We start from the raw sequence: 19,996 nt of genomic DNA on the forward strand, positions 1-19,996 counted from the left end.
AAATAAAACCAAGGCTGCAAGGTACCCTGTACCCCTTACTGGGCCAAAGCTGGGCCCGTGCCTGGGTGAATATGTACCCTCCCAGAGGAGTGGCCCCCAGAGGTTCAATGTACCCTCTGAAGTTCCTGCTCTCATGCTGTACCCACTTCTTGAGGCTGAGCTGGTCACAGTCAAGCTGGGGTCCAGCACCATTCAGCAGTTCTCAAAATGAGGTCCTCAGAGGTCCACAGTACATGAGAATCCCCTAGGCTACTTGTTAAATGCTAGTTCCTGGGCCCCACCCCTGAGCTACTTAAGCCAAAGCCTGAAGGTAAAGCCCAAGTTTCTTACCAAGGTCTTTGGGTGATAAAAAGTGCCAGAAGAGATGACTATTTTCTGGACACAGTGGCCCAAGGAGGACAGGACATAGGCAGGCAGACACAGTGCCCTGTGCCTCAAGACACCTGTTTATTGGGGACACAACTCTGCGACAGGGATGACAGAAATCGTACCAAAAATAGCAACGTCTACAGGGCCCCTGGAGGGGCTAGAAGGGTACAGTGCCCCCACCCCCACCCATTGTACAAAAATAAACTCTCACGCCTATGGACCAGCAAAGACTGGCAAAGCTGCCCCTCACCAGGAACACTCCTGCCAGCCCTGGGACCCCGTTCTTTGATCCTCACCCCTGCCACTTCTAAGGCACTGTGACTCTCTTGGGCTGGGTGGGTATCGCCCACCCACCCTCCTAACGCCCTCTGCCCCCTCCACCTCTGGTCCGCCCGGGGCTGGGATATGGGTCCCACGCTGCCCCCTGCTGGCTGCTCTACCCAACTACCTCTAGCGCAGCCCCGCTCCTGCGGGGTAAACTCACTAAGCTAATAGCCCGTAAGAGGGCTCCCTACCTTTCTTGTCCCCCCAGCCCAGGCTCTCCTGAACGCAACAGCCCGGGGCCCTCCTCCCCTTCCTGCGGAGGACTGGGAGGGGTCTCTCCGGACGGTGCTCGGGCATAGGGCGGGGATGCATCGGCCTGGGGCGGCCTTCGGCCCCGAGCCCTGCGGCTGTGGTGCACTTGCAGGTGCAAGGCCATGAGCTCGGGGGCTCCAGTGGCGAAGGGACAGAAGAGGCATCGGTGGAGGGCACCCCCCGGCCCAGCCTCGCCTCCCGGCCCTGCCCGCAGGGACAGGTCGAGGGGTTCGGCCTCACCGCCTCGCCCGTTGCGCAGGGTCCTCCCGGGGCTGGCGGGCTTCCGACGGGACCCCGACGCGGCGCCGCTCGAGGGAGGCCGGGAGCTCGCTGTGCCCTCCACCCAGGTCGCAGGCTGCGCAGCCGGTTTGGCTCCCGACGACTGGGTTGCACCCCGCTGGGAAGGGGGTGGCGGCTCTGGAGGAGGCCCGGGGCCTGCCCCGCTCTTCTGCTCCCGGTGGTGGCGCTGCAGGTGATACTTGAGCGACCCGGACTGGGTGCCCGCGTAGTCGCAGTGCGGACACTTGTAGGGGCGCTCTCCTGGAGGGCGGGGGGTGCGATAGGGCCCAAGTCACAATCACTGCCAGCCCTAACCCGCAATTCACTCCGCGTACAGACCTCCGGGCCAGGAGGAAAACCGCGCCTCTCCCACCCCTCTCGTTTAATTAAGAGGCGTTTCCTAACGATCTCATCTGGACAATCCGAAGGCTGCCGAATGTCATCTCCCGGCGTTTCCCAAGCCCTCTCACCCCCCTTCCTGCCCTCCATGCCCCTCCCCACCCCGGAGGCTGCCCCCCTCACCTGTGTGCACTCGCAGGTGCACTTTGAGGTGATGCGCTGAGCGGAATGATTTTCCACAAAAGGGGCAGTCCTTGCCGCTGGCCCCCCGGCCCCCTTCAGGCCGGGCCCCTCCAACTAAGAGCCCATTCTCTTCTGCAATACACACATTAAAAGAAGTCAGAGAGACCCTCTGCCCTAACCCTATTAGGGCCATGTGTCCCCATACCCACCCACAGGATTGCTTCCCCTCCCAGCCCGGAAGGAAACAGAATGTTTGCAGGAACCTGAGAGGTCTGATTTGCTGTGAGTGGACATGTACCCTCAAAAGGTTGTAAAGCCTCCAGGGGAGGAAAATTGAGAAATAAGAAAATTCTTAAAAATAAGAAATAAGAAACTGCCCTCCTGTCCCCTCCTTTTTAAAAAGGAGGGGACAGGAGGGCAGTGGTGGCGTCAGAGTGCACCCAGGATGCCGAAATCCTCAGAGAAAGGAGACCCTTACGTACCCTGCGTGGCGCTGGACCTCGCCGGGGCCCCCGCAGCAGTCGCAGAGTTCCCTGGGCCCTCGCCTGGGCGTGGGGGCAGTGAAGCCAGAGGGCCCACTGCCCTGCTCCGGGCCCAGGTCTCTTCCTCTGCCTCCACCACCTCCTCTTCCTCGTCTGGCTCCTCCGCGCGGTGCCGGCGAGCCCGGCCTGGGAGAGCAGAGGGCAGTGGGCGGAAGCCTCCAAAGCTGCGGCCAGCCCCAGGCTCAGCGCCCTCACCATTGGGCCGGGCCTCGCCGGCTCGCAGACTCAGGTATCCCAGGAGGCTCGGAGGCTCACGGCGCTCAGCCGGGGTGGGCGCCGGGGCCAAGAGGAGCGCGGGGCCCAGAGGCTCATAGGCCAGCAGGCCCAGATCAGGAGGCTGGGGGGCCCGGGCAGGCCCAGAACCAGGCCCCGGGGCACGCAGTGGGCCCAGCTTGCTGGCGTGCACCTTCATGTGGTTCTTAAGGAACCAGGGCTCCTTGAAGCAGCGGCCACAAACAGGACATGCATGATCGAAGGAGGCCTTATGCTTGCGCATGTGGCCCTTGAGAAACCAGGACTGCGTAAAGCTCTGGCCACACACTTGACAGCGGAACTCCGGAGGCGCGGGGGGCTCCTCGGGAGCAGCAGGCGCGGAGACGGGGGTTGCCTCACGTTCAGGCTCCGGCTCGGGCTCAGGGACGGATCTGGGTTCAGGCTGGGGTGGAGGCTGAGGCTGGGGTGCAGCCGAGGTTGCCGCCAGGGGGCGCTCAGGAGCTCCGTGGGCCGTCAGGCTGTGGTGCAGCAGCTCCTCCTCCTGGCTGGAGCCGAAACTGCACAGGCCGCACTTCCAGGGCCTGTGCAGAATGTGCAGGTGGCGTTCGCGCTCTGCCGCGGTGCGAAACTTGCCTTTGCAGAAGGGGCAACGGAAGGCGGACGATGAAGGAGCCTGGGACCGCGCCAGGCCCTCAGTGGCAGGGGTGGCCTGCAGGCCCCCTGAGCTCCGGGGTCTCCCCAGCCGCGCTTCCCGCAGTAGCGCGCGCTCCTCCAACTCCAGCAACAGGCGCGCGGCGGGGCTTCGCGGGCGCTCAGGCTGGTGCGTGCGCAGGTGCGAGCGCAGCAGGGCCCGCTGCGCAGCACGGTGGCCGCAGTGCGGGCACTGGAAGGCCTGGGCGCCTGGGTGCGCCCGTAGGTGCAAAGCCAGGATAGAGTTGAAGCGGAAGCGCTTCCCGCATACAGGGCAGGGGAAGCGCCGTTCGCCTGTGCGACTCTCAGACCAGCCCACTGCTCCCATCCCCGGAGACCCGGCGCTTACGCCTGGCCCGTTGGAGTAGCGCTGCAGATCCAGTTCGCCGTCGAAGGCCGGTGGCGACGGCGCTAGGTGGCCGCCCGGGGCGCGGGGACGTGAGCCCTGTGGAGAAAGATGTGAGTAGAGCAAAAGGTGGAGAAGGGAGAGCTGTGGGGAAAGCAAGGGCATGGAGAGCCAGAGGAACCCGAGGGAGGGTGGGTCAGGGCCTGAACCACGAACACCGGGTGCCCCTCCCACTCACCTTGGGGAGGCTGGGGGATAAATGGGAATTGAGCTGTTAGGGCCACGAAAACAACTTCTGATAATGGGAGGCCAGACAGAGAGAGAAAGAGAGGTAGGGAGGGGAGGAAGTATAGTTGCAGGTACTCATAGGTTCAGGCCAGAGCTTCACTCACCTCCATGGACCCCCTTCACATTCTTTGGTTCTGAGGAGTGCAGGCAAGAGGAGGAGGAAAAGCTGCTAGTGAAGGCAACAGGTGCTGAAGAGCTAAAGCAAGAGAGACAGATTTGGAGGAAGAGGTGAGCCCTGATTTTCAGCAGTGGGAAGAGTCACCCCGAACCCCAGACTCTTAGCACTCTGAAACCTATCCCTTCTCCTTCCTTCCATCCTGAGACAGGAGGGGGCTGCTGTCTCAAAACTTGTACTTCTTTATTTGCCCACAAGTCTCCCTGATAACCCAGATTTCTTCCCCCAAATTATTCATATTAAATGCCTTGTCCAGAACAACCACTACCACCACCAAGTCGCCCCCCCAACTTCCTCTCCACCCTCGTGGTGGAGAAGACCATCACAGTATATACCCTTCTCTCATTTAGGTTGGGCTGTGCAGCTTGAAGAGCAAATGGGGTGGGCTTGCCATGCTCCCCAGTTATCCAAGTGGGACCAGTTGCTCTCAGACAGCTAACTGACCAGCCAGCCAAACATTCTTCCAGGCTCCATAGTTCTTCCTTCTGCCTTTACCCTGTCTTTCTGTCTTTCCCCCTCTTTCTTCCTCCCTCCGCCTGGATTCCTGATCCATTCATTTCCATTCATTACAGAGACTCATTCATGCATGGGAGAGAAACACCTCCCAGCAGCAGAGAGTCTGGAGACAGACAGAGGGGGAGGGGCATGAAGGGGGAGAGAGCCAGAGGGAGAGGGAATGAAGAGAGTTGGGGGAGGAGTGGAAGTTAAGGGGCGCTGCTGGCTTTGGGAAGGGGTTAAAAACTGCAAATACCGGATAGGATTCATCCCCTTGTTTCAAACCTTGGAGCCTGCAGTTTGATGGGGCATCTCAGCCCCTTTGTCCAGGGCTGTTCCAAAGCAGGCTTTCCTCCTCTCTGCAGGGGAGAGGCTCCCTCACACAAGAGGAGGATTACACAGGCTCTGAGCTCAAGAGGCTGGAGTGAGGGACGGGGGGCGGGGCTGGGCCATCTGCACAGATAGGGGCTCAGCACATACTCTGAGCTGGAAAGGGTTAAAGTTCTCCAGGCTAAAATTCTCTGGGCCTGGGATGTACAGAGCTCCAGTTCTGAGGATGAAGAGCAGTGAGAGGAAGAGGACTTGGTGGCCAGTGGTGGGGGGGGGGGGGGGCGGAATCTCCTGATTCTAAGCTGCAGAGGAGGTTAGCATTAAGACTTAGAAGCAACCCCAGAATTAAGATTCATGGAAATAGGCCTAGGAGAATGGACGAGAAATCATCCAGTCTACCTTTCTTATTTACATACAGAATTGTATCTGGTCAAGGCTAGACAAATGTGGGCCTAACCTTTTTTTTTTTTTTTTTTTATTGCCTGAGACAAAGAATATTTGAGATATAAAGAACTTCCTTACAATAGGCATTGTGAAACTGAAATCGGTTACTGAGAAAGAAAAGGACTCAGCATTACTTTGCTTAAGGATCTTTAATAGAAGAGAACTGAGCCAGGAGTCAGCCCTGCAACGAGAAAAGGCTCTGGAGATCCAAGGCTTCTTTAATTTTTGACATTTAGTAGATAGAATAAGACTCTATGAAGGGGCAGGTACCTGTTACATTTGGAATCTGCATTATGGGAATTTTATTAAGAGATTAATTAACAAAATGTCTTTGTCCAAGGATCAGTAAACAACCTCCAGCACCACTTTTAATATCTGTATTTCTGTAGCTCCAAATTAAGGCATCCACCCTCACTTTCTGGATCCTCCAAATAAGCCCCTTTACTGAGACCAAGAGCCTAGCCAAGTTCGCTGAGTAGTATAATGAAAGGTGAATTAGAGTACGACTGAGGGGTGCAAGACTACTGTGGGCCCAGTCAGACCATTAATAGCCCCTGCAATCCTCAGTAAATCACTTAACCTCCTGGTTTACTCATCTGTAAAATAAGAGGGTTGCACTAATTTATACTGATGGTCCCTTCCAGTTCAAAAGTTTTGTGGTTCTGAGTCACAGGACTCTTCTGCACCCCAGAGAGATGCTGAAACAAATGGTCATTCCTTCAGTACCATGGAGAGTGCAGTGGGCTACCAGAGGAGCCACTTTGGCCACCTCCGTACCATAGAGCAATGAAGTACTAGAGGGGCCACATTTGCCATTTTAGCACCACAGATAAGGCACTGAGAAAAGCCAGAGGATTTGTAAAAATTCCTATCTGGAAACCATAGAGGGGGAAAAAAAATAGTGGTACCAGAGGGATTATTTTGGCCTTTTGGATGTCACTGAAAATAGACAGATATAATAGAAAATAGATGTAACTAGAAGAATTTTAATTAGCTATAAGGAGTGTTCTGACAGTTACAGTTTGTACATCCTGGAATGAGTTACTGAGGCATCGTATTTGGGTCCATCACATTCTGTTGCTCTCCTGGGGATTCCCGGAACATCCTGGTGTACAGCCAATCTGGTATATTCAGAGGAAGCAGATGGTGGGGGAGGAGGGGGGAGGCTGGGAATACTGCATGGTCATAGCTGACTAACCTATGGGCACATACTCTGATTCTGAGAAGATTCTAGGGCCCCTAAAACTGCCTATAGGATAGTAAACAAAATACCTCACGGGAGGCTGACCTCATACCCAAGGCAAGTAGAGTAGGAATTGGGCAAAAGCTTCCTCCCCCAAAACAAAAACAAAAAACCTGCTTTGCACATAGCAGTTTCCAAGACGGAAATCCAGTGATATACAAGAAGGCCCAAATTGAAGCTGAATTCCCAAGAAGGGAAAGTTTCCCCAGAGGGTGGCCTCAAATCAACAAAACCACTGAGACCCTCCTAGGCCCAGTCAAGATCTCCTGAATCATCTCCTCACCAAATGGGGTCCCAAGAACCTGATCCCATGAGTTTTTCTCAATAGGAGAAAGCACTGACAGAGCCCCAGATTTTATGAACTGACTTGGGACCTAGATTATGCATGTATTGCCTGTGGGCAATAGTCAGAGTTTTCTATAGTCATGCCAATTTCTATAGTCAGGCCTAAACACCATCCATGACACTTAGCCAGACAGTAGCACTGACCTACTTTCCACCCCCACAGGGAATCAAGGGTTATCTTACCCTTATTTGGGTTCTATAGGGATACAGGGCCAGGGATAGGGATCCAAAATCTTTCGAAAGCAACAGGGCATTTCCTTTTATGTGCTAGGAGAGCTGGTGTGGACCATCAAACCTTACTGAGTAGGGAAGGATGGAAGGGTTGGTGAGAAGACTCTTAGAAACAACTGGGACAAGTACATAGAAGCATCTGCTGACTGGAGGACCATGAAGATGGTCCCTCAAGCTTTGTGGTTCAAAAGTTTTTAGGGTCAAAGTGTAAGGGGCAAGTGTTCAGGACTTGAAGTATATTTGTGACTAGGTCTCCACCTCTGGTCATTTCTAATATTGTACTTGATGTTTTTCCCTCTGAGAATCCTTATACCTTCCAAGTCCCCTAACAATCGATTAACGCTGCACTAGATGGAGTTAAAAGGAAAGGGAACTCCTTAGGTGGTCTAGAGTCAAGACCACCTTTATCACACAGACATGCCAGTAGTTCACTTTTATGGTCTCCTCTCCATGGCCCTCTGAACCTCATTGCTCAGGTGGCTCCCCCAAACTGACCCCACAGCATAGCTTGCCCACCTTTTAGATTGAGTTCTTGGGAAAGACTCCTTCCCTCCATCCTCACTGCCCTGAGTTGGGGTTACAGACCTCAGTCATGGGTTTCAAATGTACAGCATGAGGTGAGAGGAAGGTACACCTGCTCACCTACAGCCACCCCACCATGGAGAATCTTATCCCAGGGGCATGTCCCAACTTGACCCCTCTTCTGAAAGTTCTGGAACACCTGGATTTGGGGGAGGGGGCATGTAGCCAGCCCTAAGCCCCTTTAGCTGGAGCTGACCCTAGAAAGGTCAGAGTCTTGGCACCCATATGAACCTCAGTTCTCAGATTAGGGGGTGGGGAGTGGGTAGGAGAGCCTCTGGGAAAATCTCCCTCCCAGAAGTAGATTGGCAAGTAGGGCAAGACCTTTCATCCTGTGCAAGAGGTTCTTCCAGCAGCACCCCAGACCCCTCCCGGGGAAGATAAACCAGAAGGATGATGGGGGACAGGGTCGGGAGACTGGGAGGCCAGGGCTCAGCTACCCGGGCCGGGAGAACAAAAGCTGAGTTGCAGCCGCCTCCGCCGCTGCCGCCGGCCGAGCTCTTTGTGACACTTTGTTTGGGACGCAGAGAGGGAAGCACCCCCCATCCTCTCCCCTCCCCCACCCCCCGCTCCCGGAGAGTTTGGGTCCCTTCCCCCTCCTCCATCAGCCCTACCTGGGCCGGGGGGCACTCATCCACTCTGGCTCCCAGCTCTGCCGCCCCGCACCCCCAGGCCCCTCGCGCCCTGCCTTCGGGCCCCTACAAAGACGCCCGCCCCCCCGCCCCCGCTGGCCTTTCCCCTTTGGTGTCCGCTTTCCCGGCTCCCCCACCTGCCCCCCCTCCCTCGAGGCCCCCCTAGCTCTCCAGGCTTCCGTGGCCGCCGCCCCCACCCCGCCCCCCCAGGAGCTCTGGGCGAAGTTTGCTTGGGGCCGAGCCGGCGCCCCTCCCCCGCCCCCGCCCCCTGCACCTGCTCCGAGCCGGGAGCGCGTAACGGCCCCCCCCTCCGGGAGGGGGGGCGGGGGCCGGGGGCGGGGGCCGGGTGGCGGAGGGGGGGCCGGGAGTGGGGGGAGCGGCTACTCACGAGCCCCGGGCGGGCGGCGGCGGAGCGGGCGGCGGCGGCGGCGGCGGCGGCGGCGGCGGCGGCGGGCGGCGGGCCGGCGGCGCGGGCGTCAGCGTTACGTGGGGCCGGGGGAGATGCGCCGGGCCCCGGCCCCCCCGCCCCCGGCCCGGCCCCCGCCCCCTCCCCGGTCCCCCGCCCCCGGCCCTGGCCCGCATTGTGTGCGGCGGGAGGCGGCCCGGCCATTAGCATGCGGGGGGCGGCGCGGCGGGGCTGGGAGCCGCGCGGGAGCGAGAGCGGGAGCGGGGCTCTGGCTCCGGGGACAGGGAGCTGGGGACCCCGGGAGCCGCGAGAGGCGGCCGCCAGGGGCGGGGTGCGGGCCGTTTGGAGACTGGGGGCGCTGTCGGAGGGAAGGAGGGAGGGAGCGGGGGTGGGGCGCACGGATGATTCCAACAGGAGACTGGAAGAGATTTTGAAAGGTCATCTCGTCCTTCCCCCAGCCTCCAAGCGGACTGCCCCTCCCACCCTAAACCCGGACATACCAGGGAAGGAGCTGGCTCTGCCGCTCTTTCTGCCCCAACATGCACAGACTCGGGAAGTTCTTCCTGGGGTTTTATCTCAAAGCCTCTCCCTTACAATTTCTGTCTCTCTTTTGGGGGAGGAGGAGGGGCGATTATAGAGATAGTTAATGTCTGCCGTATAAGAAACATTATTAAAGTTACTCTCCGGTCCTTTCTCTTCTTGATAAACAATTCCTGCTCCTTCCTCTCGAATTCTATTTTTCCATTCCTTAAGTCACTTTAATGGCTCTTCAATACAACAAATATTTACTGAGTGTTTACTAAGTACCAGGCACCAATGCTCAGCGCCGTGGGGGATGAACACATGAGGGGAATGTCGTACCCTCTCTGGAGGAGATTGTAATCCAGACAGGGACTACAAATTTGTAAGTAGGATACTTAGATTTAATCAATATTTACCGAATGCCTGTCCACATATTTAATAGTATATAATCTTTCTAATAACACTGTGAAATATAATTGGTCTGCATTTACAGGTAAGGGAAATGAGGCTAAAAGAGTCGCTTTCCACTGGCTTACCAGCTCAGGGATACTCAGCCCAACATCTCACATTCTATCAGGCCATTGCCACAAAATAAAATTAATGTACATAAGGATCGAGGAGGGGGTAGACACACAACAGCTCTCAGGGTCCCTTTAAATGTGATTTCCACTCCCCAGGAAAGAAGAGTGGGCACAGTGTTCCAGTGAGTGTTGGCCCAGCACTGAGCAGGGCAGAAGTGGCTTACAAAGGCCACTTGCCTCCCAGGACCCTGCCTCCTGGTACTAACTCCTGGGGGTCTTCTGGCTCAGTCGTCTTCTGTCATCAATAATAATAATAATAGCCACTAACATTTATTGAGCATGTATGTGCCAGGTGCTGGACTGAGTTGGTTCATATGCATTTTCTCTTTTAATACTTAAGGCAATCTCTTGAGATTGGTATTCCCTTTATTGATAAGGAAACAGCGAGATTAAGTACCTTGCCCAAGGTCACCCAGGTAGATCTGGGCTTTGAACATAGGTCTCATTGCCCCCAGACCTCAGGCTCTGCACCAAGATGGACTTTTCCTATTTTTGATGTACAGAATATATATTTGGGCTCATGTGATTCTGCTTATTGTATGAATAAATGACCCCAGCTTAGCTTCTGAATAAGCCCTGTAGTATATGAGGTACATCAGTATGACCTCATCAGCACCATTAATGGTTATTATGCACCTACCCTGAGTCAACAACCCTTCACAGTCATATTATTATCCCCCTTTTAATCACTCAGTTTCAACAAACTGAGGTTCAAATTGGTAGAATAATGTATCCAAGGCCACACAGGTCGGAAAGTGGCAGAACTTGCCTGACTGCAAGGCAACTTCTGTCCCTCAAAAATATTAATTGTTGCAATAGTGTCCTTCCCCAAACTGACCATTTAAGGACCATCTTCTATACATGTCTAGCTGCAGGTTATCACTGAGTCAAAAGCAATCCCTACTATAAATAGAGCTCTCCATCCACTTAGTCAGTGTCCGATCCAGAGTAAATCCTTCAAGAAAGGAATGAGAGAGGAGAAACTGTCCAGAAAGTGAGAGACAGGAAGCCAGGTCTTGGCTGGTCTTGGGACAAATCTTCAAGCAGTAATGATGGGACTAATTCAGAGGGTAATGTGGGATTTCCCTAGGGAACAGCAAGTAATTTGAGGAGAAAGCCCCCTAAAAAAAGGAGAAAGATTAGATGGAAATGGGGGAGAAATTGGGGCCCAGGGTGGTAGTGTCCATGTATAAGGTGAGTGGATGAGGTGAGTGATCAGAAGAGGAACCCAGGATGGGCAGAGATGGGGTCAGTAGGAAACAGGAACAGAATGAGTTAGGGCTGGGTGTCTTGTGGAGTGAACTGAGGCTGGTATCTACCCAGCACCACTCCCTGGATCCTGAGGCCCTCATAGGGACCTTTGCCCCACCACACCCCAGCCCTGATAGCCTGTCTCTGCCAGGACAACTTTGTCTTCTGCTCTGAGCTACCAGGCCCTACCAGGAGCTCCAGGGCCAGCTGGGACCCATCCCTTTGGAGCAGCTGCTTCAGACTAGGTAAGTGTGAGGCCCTGAGCCTCAACTCCCTGGATATTGGAAGCAGGCAGAGGGGCAGCTGAAAGAGATGTTGCTGTATGTCCTGTCTCCTGATAGGTGCCATAATGAATTTTTGCCAGGCTAGGAAGCACTGAGCTCTAGTGGTCAAGGGAGCCATGGAGGAGAGAGCTGGTCAGCGAGAGCAAGACAGACCCAGCCTTCAAGACAGACCCAGCCTTCGTCTGGAAAAGCTACAGCACTGGGCCAGGCACAGGCAGAGTGGGCACCTCTTGGTGCTGGCGGTGAGGCCAGGCTGCCCCACCCCAACTTGTACCCCAGTTCAATTCCACCCATGTTTAGTGAGCACCTATCATCTGTCTGAAATTGTGCTAGGCTCTGAGTGGGAGGCGGGTGGAGGAAACAGAATAAACAATGCAAGACCCTTAATCTCCAAGTAGCTTCCATCATGTGGGGAAAACACATAGTTGAGTAACTGAACTATGACATGAGGCAGAAAAAATTAAATGATATCCCCTTCTTTTATGGCTCTTGGTTGACTACTCTCCACCACTTGGGAGGAAGGAAGGGAATCCCTAACAGTTCTCCTCCAACTACCCTGCACCCGGCCTCCAGGTGAGCCAGCTATGGCTGGCAGTGGCTGTGGTGCCCTTTGCTATCTCAGTTGCCTGCCTGAACTCTGCTTGTCACATGGCCACAGCACTGCCACTTGGGCCTGGCGTAATGGTAAGAACTACCATACGGGAGGGTGGAAAGAAGGTCCTGGGGGCCCCTCCCTAATGGGCCAGAGCTCACCACTTGCCTTTCTCATCATTCAGGGTCTCCTCACTGGGATTGTAACCCTTGAGCTGCGCAGAGCACCCCGTCTCTGGAAGGTGAGAGGGGAAGAGAATGCAGTACTATTCTCCCACCCCCTAAAACACACACACACCTCAGCCCAGGAAGTGGATTTCTAACTGTTAACTGTGTTAGTTATCTGCCCGTGACTGGTCTAAAAGACTGAGGAGGGAAACAAGAAAGTTAGAGGGCTGATGGTCCCGTTTGGAGGTGGAAGAATAGGAGCTGTTTTTTTTTTTTTTTTGGGTTACGCGGGCCTCTCACTGTTGTGGCCTCTCCCGTTGCGGAGCACAGGCTCCGGACGTGCAGGACCGGGGCACAAACCCGTGTTCCCTGCATCGGCAGGCGGACTCTCGACCACTGCGCCACCAGGGAAGCCCAGGAGCTGAGTTTTGTTTTCAGCTAGGCTACAGGTGGGGCTTGGGGTTGCAGTGAGTCCCCTAGGCTGGGCAGGGCTGAATTAACTCACTGGCAGGTGCACGCCATGATGCTGTTCAACACCTTCAATCTGATCTTGGGCTTCATCGCGTTGGTGGTCGAAGTGGCGAAGACAGCCTTGATGTCTGCCCCAACTGTCCCCTCCCAGGTACAAGTGAATAAAGGAGAATGTGGGGGGATGAGGAGGCCAGAGGAGGGGAAAGGGCAGGGGCAAATAGGTGCAGGGTCCCCTGCAGCACACCCTCAGCCCTATCTACCTACAGCTAGCCGGTTTGCTGGTGCTGGAGCTCAGTGCTGAGGCCTTCACCCTAGGCGGAGTGCTGGTCTCAGCATACTCCCTGTTCCTGCTGAGCCAGAGGAAGCCAGGATGCTGCTGGAGCCAGAATCTGCACTACCAGGAGCTGCAGGAGGTACTGAGGGCAGGGAGGAAGCAGCTAGCTAGCAGTTCATTTTTTCACTGGCTATCCTGGTCGATGGTACTTAAGGGAAAACAATGGGGCAGCCCGGAAAGGAAGGGGTCCTAAACTGAAACTGGTTGGTTTTCTGGCTTTGGACATTTCTCCCCTAGTGGTGGGTAAGAGTGAATCGGGTATCTAAATGGGGCTAAAAATGTGGGAGAGCATTAGAAATCTGCGTAAATATTGGAAGGGCTATGGGAACACGAGAAAAAAAAAAAAATGCGAGAGGAGGAAGCTGCATCTGTCTGGGATTCCTCATTTCTCACCCTTATAGTTTGCTTGCTTCACACCTGTCTTGTTTTCAGGGTCTCTCAGAATTAGAGGAAGTTCCTGATTTGGAGACTGGTCCCACGGTGGCTAGCAGAGCAAACAGAACAAATGAGTGAGCTGGCAAGAGGAAGCAGACAGGTGTTGCTTTCCTACCCGGCGGGAGCATTCTCCAGACCCTCCTGCACCCCATTCCACCGAACTCAAACTAGATGGAGTCCCCTGAGACCTACTTGAAGTCTGGTGGAGTGCCTTCAATCTTCATTCACACTAGGTCCCTTTCTTTTTCCTCCCCTGCTGCGGAAAGCAATACCTAGACCGAGTTTTAAACCACCTCACCGCCCTGAAAATCTGCCCGCCTGCAGGATATCCTTAAACCAACTTTCAGCTAGACCCATTTTCTCCCTTCTATCCTCACCCTCCTTCCCCACTGCCTCCCCATCCTGCTTCACATATGCCTCATTTCACTGTTTCCAAGATTTCCACCTTTCACAATCCCATCCACTAAAAACCCGTACACGCCCACTCTCTGAAATCAATTCACAACGGGTGCTTTCGTTCTCTCGCTTCGATCCGGTTCCTTTCTACTCTAGCGGAGACTACAAATCCCAGGATGCCCAGCTACCCTGTGGCCCGCTGGGAAATAAAGAACCTTCCCTCCGCGGTAGGGGCGCTGTGCATCGGCTAAGTGACGCGAAACCCTGGAAGTCGGGGCTTAGCTGAGAGTTTCTTCGGACGCGACCACTGGCCCAGCGTGCAGGGAGGAGCCGGACGGGCTATGCTGCGCGGGGGCGCCACCACCCCAACCTCGGTAACGGAGAGCTGATTGTGGGTCTACATTCCTACATCCGGCAGCTTCGGAGACGGGCAGGGGCTGAGGGCTGGCCGTCGGCAGAGCTAGGGTTTCCCAGATGCTGTCGCCGTGCCCCCTCCCACAGTGCCCAGGTGCAAAGTCCTGAGACTTGGAGCGCGCGCGAGAAACGGGTTGGAGATGATGAGTCAGAAGCCCAGAGCACTTCTCATCCCCCTCCCCCGGGGCCTACGCGCCTGAGGAGGACGGACTGGCTGGGCAGACGGGTGGACTGGGCAGGAAGAGGGAGGGACACGGCGACGCGACCTAAGGTTTCCCGCCTCTTGCGAGCACGCCGGTGTAAGGAGCCCGCGTTGCCGCCACCCTTTCTCTCCAAGGTGGGAGCGGGACTGCGCAGGCTCAGCCTCTCGGCAGACCAGCCGACCTTTGATCCCAGCTGCGGGGCGGTTGCTGAAGTTCTGGTTTTGCTCAAACCCCACCGTTTATGATCTTTGCAAGTGTGCAAGGATGGCAGGCTCAGGTGGGCTTGAGAAAAGCCCAGGAAAACGGGAGCACCCTGTAGCACCAGCCCGACAGCTTACTAGCGGCTAGAAAAACTAGAAGTTGACCAGAGCTGCAGTACTAAGAGAACTCACCCCAAATTCACATAGTGCCCAGGATGGGTGTGCGCCTCACACTCATTTTTGTTCCCACTTGAGAAGGCTTCTTTCCCTAGAGAATGCTGCTTCTCCGGGCTTAGCCAAGCCCAGGCACCAGTGAGGAAAGAGCGCAGCCTGGCTGCGTTGCCCTGACATTGCAGTGGCGCCAGCGGCAGCTCCTTTCTGTTTGCGACACCTTGGGTAATAGTCGCCCTATGACAAGATTGTGTGACTATTAGTGGGTGGGGACAGTTCTGGGATTAGGCTCTGGAATGGTGAAAACAAGATCTGGGCCTCCCCCTTCTTCTCCTCCCAGTCTAAATGCCAGAATAATGGAGAGCTCATCTGTGAAGGACTCAGAATGCTTTCTTCAAAATCAGAAGGTGGTGGTAGCTGAGGAAGCTGGGGGTAAAAATCAATTCATTCTCACTGTCTTCCACTTAGGAGCAACAGCTTTTAGTGATATGATCAGATGTCTAGAAATTGCATTTTAGTTCTTGGAGAAGTTCAGTCACCACGCAGATGAACCTTGTATGAGGTTAGGCTAGGTTATACTGTGGTAACAATGCCAAAATCTCAGTGGCCTAAAACTGCAAAGGTAACTCTCACACTACATGTCTAGGGTAGTCTGGCAGGCTGCTCTGCTCCTTGTAGGTGATTCAGGTAACCAAGCCCATGGAGTGCCACCATTTTGAGATCCTATCGTGTAACCATGAGACCAATACCCCCTATCCCCACCCCCTTCCCCAGTTGTGAAGTAAGCATGAAGAATTGTTCATGGGCTCTTAAATGCTTCTGCCTCAAAGGGATACATATCACTTCCACACACACTTCATGGGCCAAAGCAAGTCATACAGTCGCACGCAATTTCAGGATGGTTAGAAGGGCGATCTCTTCATATGCCTGGAAGGGGAGTAGAAATACTTCATTAAAAGAAGGGGAGGTAGTAATTTGCAATGATTCTTGAACAGCTTAGCAGTTGGAATTCATCCATTCCAGCAGTTATGCCCATATCTACTTCTTTGGTTTTGTTCCATGAACCACTAAAATGAAGTTCTTTTTTATTTATTTATTTATTTTTGTTTGTGTTGGGTCTTTGTTGCTACGTGGGGGGCTTTTTCTAGCTGGGGTGAGCAAGGGCTACTCTTTGTTGTGGTGCACGGGCTTCTCATTGCAGTGGCTTCTCCTGTTGCAGAGCACGGGCTCTAGGCACATGGGCTTCAGTAGTTGTGGCACGCGGGCTCTAGAGCGCAGGCTCAGTAGTTGTGGCACACGGGCTTAGTTGCTCCGCAGCATGTGGGATCTTCCCGGACCAGGGCTCGAACCCGTTTCCCCTGCATTGGCAGGCGGATTCTTAACCACTGCGCCACCAGGGAAGCCCCTAAAATGAAGTTCTTAATAGAAATTTTCCTCCCAGAATAATAATGGGAGTCAGGAAATCTAGACTCTGGTTTTGATGTGTAAATTTGGGCAAGTCAGACCTCTCTGAACTACATTTTGCTTAAATGGAGATTATAATATTTACCCTCTCTATCTTACTGGAGTACCAAGGCTCAAATAAAATCACACATGAAAAAATACTTTAAAACTATAAAGCACTTCAGAGGTTGAAAGTAAATTGCCTATAGGGACGAGAAGTGGTGTAAATGAGTGAAGCAGATTAGGTATGAGTTAATGAGTGGTGGGAACTATGGCAAACTAGAGAGCCCACATTCTGTTTAAAGACTAACTGCACTCATCTCTACCCTATTGCCATGTGGGACTGTGGGCTTGGTATTGCCATTGTTCCAATTTTCCTATAAAAGTCAGAAACTCTGACTTTTTAAATGTGAAATCTTCTGATTTTAAAATGTTGATAACTGATTTTTTAAAAATTGAGGACCAGATTTGGCCTATAGTCCTTCAGTTATTGTCTCTCCATTATACAAACATACGGTAGAAATTCAGGTTTTAGATATGCAATATGGTTCTTGTAGCCCTTGAGACCTGTTCTGAAATTCAAGAGTCTTGGAGAGGCTTAACATTAGGTTCTTAAAACCTTTTTTTATCATATCCCTCTCATATTGGTTCTCAGGGAGGGGGCATTTTGCCCCCAGGGGTTATTTGGTAGTTTTTGGTAGTGACAGCTTTGGGGGGAGGAGGAATATATAACCAAAGGAGCATTAGGTGATAAGTTGGAAGATCAGAGATTTAGCCCCAGTACTACTGATCCCCCTTTCCTGTGCGTTATCCTCTGCGAACTGCAAGTGAAGACTGTGTGAGACTTGGCCTGTGGGCCTCATTATGCGCACCCCCCATCCCACCCAACACTGCCTATTGCCAGAGTCCCTAGCTGCTCCATGAAAGCATTCTGCTTTGCTGCAATGCTGCCCAGCAACCTCTGTATCTGCCCCTTCATCAGTTTGGCAGCCTCTGTGAAAGTCACTGGTATTTTACTTGAATTGCTGCCCATTGGAACTTCACAAAAAGAAGTGACTGTGACAAGGTTCCTGCTGACGTCAGTTTTTAAAGGCCTTGACCCCTATCCGTGCTTTAAGCATTGGAGAAATATGTGGCTTCATGTGCAGCTGAATTCCGTGGTGGTTGGGAAATTCTCCATGTTGATGAATTTTACCCTCATTTCTTTGAAATTCAGTAATGTATTCTGGCCTCGAATACACGATTATAGACAAGTGACCTTTCCCCAATGAAATATCTGCTTTTGCAGATGGTTCAGGTTTTGCGTCCTGGGCTGTGTCCTCTGCTGCCATCTCGTGGCCTCTTTGCTGCCCCGGTCGAGGTCTCACAAAGGGCCTTCCCGCAAGGTAATGGCGTGTGTCATCGGCTTAGTTGGAGAAGGAGTTTCTGCGCATTGCGGGGCGTGCTCCCAAATCCCTCCCCTGCTGTGAATCCACCTGGGCGGCCACACATGCCGCTTGGTGCGTCTCGAGTAGGCTGGAGGCGCAGGGCCCTTCCGGGTCATTCTCAGCCCCTTGGGCCTCTATGTGTTATGCAATCCTGGACTCCAGCCACGAAATCAGTACACTCAACTATCCAGGAGTAATCGGAGCTGACCTCGCCTGCTTGGCCTGATGAATTCCCCGCAGCCTCTTGCCACTCGCCATCCGGGGCTGGGATATTCTTTATCTTAGTGAAAAGAGATGATTACCCCGTCAGGTTTCTGGATTTCGTTTTCTTGTCTAGGCCCATTTTGGGTTGCTTTGTGTACATGCGCTTCATTCTTGACTTGCCCAGCGGTGCTGCCTCAATTTCGATGTTTGATTGCTGGATTGAGCAGGACGGTGGCAGTGTGTCACTGTTAGGCAGTGTCTCCTATAAATATGACAGGATCTGAGCACTGTAGTGATCAGAGGTCCATCTCCAGGGCACAGGGAATCTAGGAGACTGCCCTAATAGCTGGGTTACTGGTGACTGAGCAGTGAGTGACTCATGCAGGAGGAAAGGCAGGAAAATTTTATTTGGTGCTAATTTTTTTTCATTATAATAATGTGTTTAAAACCTTCCAATTGTTAAAGTAAACGTGTAGAACTGTCCCTTAGTTGTTAACCCCACCTGTATGCTTTACACATGTTTGCCTTCTTCTGGAGAGCCCTGACTCTACCAGGCCCCCCTTATCCCTAACCCCAGAATTGGAGGAGGAAGGGGAAGAGGAAGAGGAAGGAAGAGAGGAGGAGGAGGGGGAGGAGAAACCGCTGCCTTTAGTGTTTGTTTTAATCTGCTTTTCCCTGTATAAAAATTCGGGGGGGCGGCGGGGCTTCCCTGGTGGCGCAGCAGTTGAGAGTCCGCCTGCCGATGCAGGGGACACGGGTTCGTGCCCCGGTCCGGGAAGATCCCACATGCCGCAGAGCGGCTGGGCCCGTGAGCCATGGCCGCTGAGCCTGCGCTCCACAACGGGAGAGGCCACAACAGTGAGAGGCCCGTGTACCGCAAAAAAAAAAAAAAAAATTCACGGGTAAGGGCCTCCTTGTATGGCCTCCGCCATTTCTTAGGCTACTAAAACTGGTGTGCATAGCCGCTCTTTAAAATTCAGATGCCGCTTACTTAATGAGAGTTGTCTTCTGTTTCTCTTGTTTTTCCTTCTTTGCATACATTTTTTCAGCCATATTTATATTTTGTGTTGCATGTTATTCTTGATTCTACTTATCATCTGAATCTTTGGTTTATTTTTCTTATCAGAAACTTTTCCTGTGTTCTGTCCAGAGGGAATGAGTCGTCTTTGTTGATTCTTGTTTGTTTTTCCTTGCCTTTATAAAGTTTTCTTGTTTATAATATTTTTCCACAAGTCCAGGCTCCCCAGATATGATTTAATTTGTTTTGCTTCTTAATAATTATGTGCTCACTTTTCAAGGAAGATGCTCGCTTTATAAGGAAAATGCTTTGCACCCACTCTTATGCTTTAGGTAAAGTGAGAGGACTCAAAGTCATGGCATAAGAGAAGCAGGATTGATGTCTTTGTAAATCTCAAAAATAATTATGAGGAAGAGAAGCTGTTCTTTGTGAACCTAAGAAGTGAAGCTGGATCCAATGGTTATGTATTATAGAGAGGCCAGTTTTAGACCAAAAAAGAGAAACTGAACACCTTTCAAAAGATGAGCTGCTTTGAAGTTAGGCTGTCAACCTCTGGGTCTGTTTGAGGTGTTTTGTGCAGTGCGCTTCTGCACAGATAGGTTGTTGAAGCAAGTTTTCAAATATCACCTGAATGGTTGGAATAGATAACCTTTAATTTCTCCTCCAACACTAAGATTTGGTTTCTCAGCAGTGGTGGTGTTTTTTTAGTAGACCCATCCATACTCTCTAATCTGAATGACCGGTGCTGGGCGAAAGTGTAAAGTATTCCTCTAGTCCCTAGAACAGAGTTTATCAACTGTGGCACTACTGACATTTGGGTCAGATAATTCTTTGTTGTGGAAGGCTGTCCCTTGCATTGTAGGATGTTTAGCAGCATCCCTGGCTTCTAACCACTAAATAAATACCAGTAGCACTCCTCCCCTTAAATGTGACAACTAAAAATCTCTCCAGACATTGCCAAATATCCCTTGGGGAGCAAAATTGCCCCCCCATAGGGCATGAAAACCAATGTCCTAGAGAGATATGATCAGAAAGATTTCAAGAACTTAGTGTTTAACTTCTCCAAGATTCTTATATTTAAAAGGAACCTACAAAGACCTGCAAGAACCATATTGCACACTTAAAACCTTAAATATTCTCTTTGTGCCCCCATTCTCCCTTCTGGATTTTCCGTCATT

At 52.8% G+C, this 19,996-nt stretch overlaps 2 protein-coding genes across 4 annotated transcripts in view; one reads left to right on the forward strand and one right to left on the reverse strand.

Annotated features, from left to right (window-relative positions):
• Positions 1-418: 418 nt before the first annotated feature.
• ZNF219 (zinc finger protein 219) lies at positions 419-9,261 on the reverse strand. Of its 3 annotated transcripts, none has more exons than XM_030844189.3 (5): positions 9,206-9,261; positions 8,688-9,123; positions 2,229-3,636; positions 1,747-1,878; positions 419-1,485 (listed from the first exon to the last, which is right to left on the reverse strand). In XM_030844189.3, the coding sequence occupies exons 1-5, from the start codon at positions 9,244-9,246 to the stop codon at positions 881-883; spliced, it is 2,622 nt and encodes an 873-aa protein (XP_030700049.2). In that variant the 5' UTR covers positions 9,247-9,261; the 3' UTR covers positions 419-880. The 3 variants fall into 3 exon arrangements, with proteins under 3 accessions (XP_030700049.2, XP_060150541.1, XP_030700045.1); XM_060294558.2 differs by lacking the exon at positions 8,688-9,123 and adding an exon at positions 3,930-4,021 and having other exon boundaries at positions 9,206-9,248; XM_030844185.2 differs by lacking the exon at positions 9,206-9,261 and adding an exon at positions 3,930-4,021 and having other exon boundaries at positions 8,688-8,731.
• The window catches only part of TMEM253 (transmembrane protein 253), a 48,705-nt gene continuing 37,772 nt past the window's right edge, over positions 9,064-19,996 (forward strand). The window contains exons 1-8 of the mRNA XM_070044940.1: positions 9,064-9,609; positions 11,211-11,304; positions 11,424-11,585; positions 11,917-12,027; positions 12,120-12,176; positions 12,614-12,724; positions 12,840-12,986; positions 13,340-14,112. Coding sequence (XP_069901041.1) covers positions 11,460-11,585; positions 11,917-12,027; positions 12,120-12,176; positions 12,614-12,724; positions 12,840-12,986; positions 13,340-13,420 — 633 coding nt within the window. The 5' untranslated portion in view covers positions 9,064-9,609; positions 11,211-11,304; positions 11,424-11,459 and the 3' untranslated portion in view covers positions 13,421-14,112. The remainder of the gene's footprint in view (positions 9,610-11,210; positions 11,305-11,423; positions 11,586-11,916; positions 12,028-12,119; positions 12,177-12,613; positions 12,725-12,839; positions 12,987-13,339; positions 14,113-19,996) is intronic.

Source organism: Globicephala melas, chromosome 2 (genome assembly GCF_963455315.2).
Source record: "Globicephala melas chromosome 2, mGloMel1.2, whole genome shotgun sequence".
NCBI lineage: Eukaryota > Metazoa > Chordata > Mammalia > Artiodactyla > Delphinidae > Globicephala > Globicephala melas.

Bases quoted from the DNA above. Each gene is read 5' to 3' on its own strand.
- ZNF219 (XM_030844189.3), bottom strand. From the start codon at position 9,246: ATGTTGGGGCAGAAAGAGCGGCAGAGCCAGCTCCTTCCCTG. The intron at 9,124-9,205 runs GTATGTCCGGGT...AATCTCTTCCAG, and splicing joins CAGAGCCAGCTCCTTCCCTG to TCTCCTGTTGGAATCATCCG. The intron at 1,486-1,746 runs GTGAGGGGGGCA...CCCGCCCTCCAG, and splicing joins GCACCTGCGAGTGCACACAG to GAGAGCGCCCCTACAAGTGT.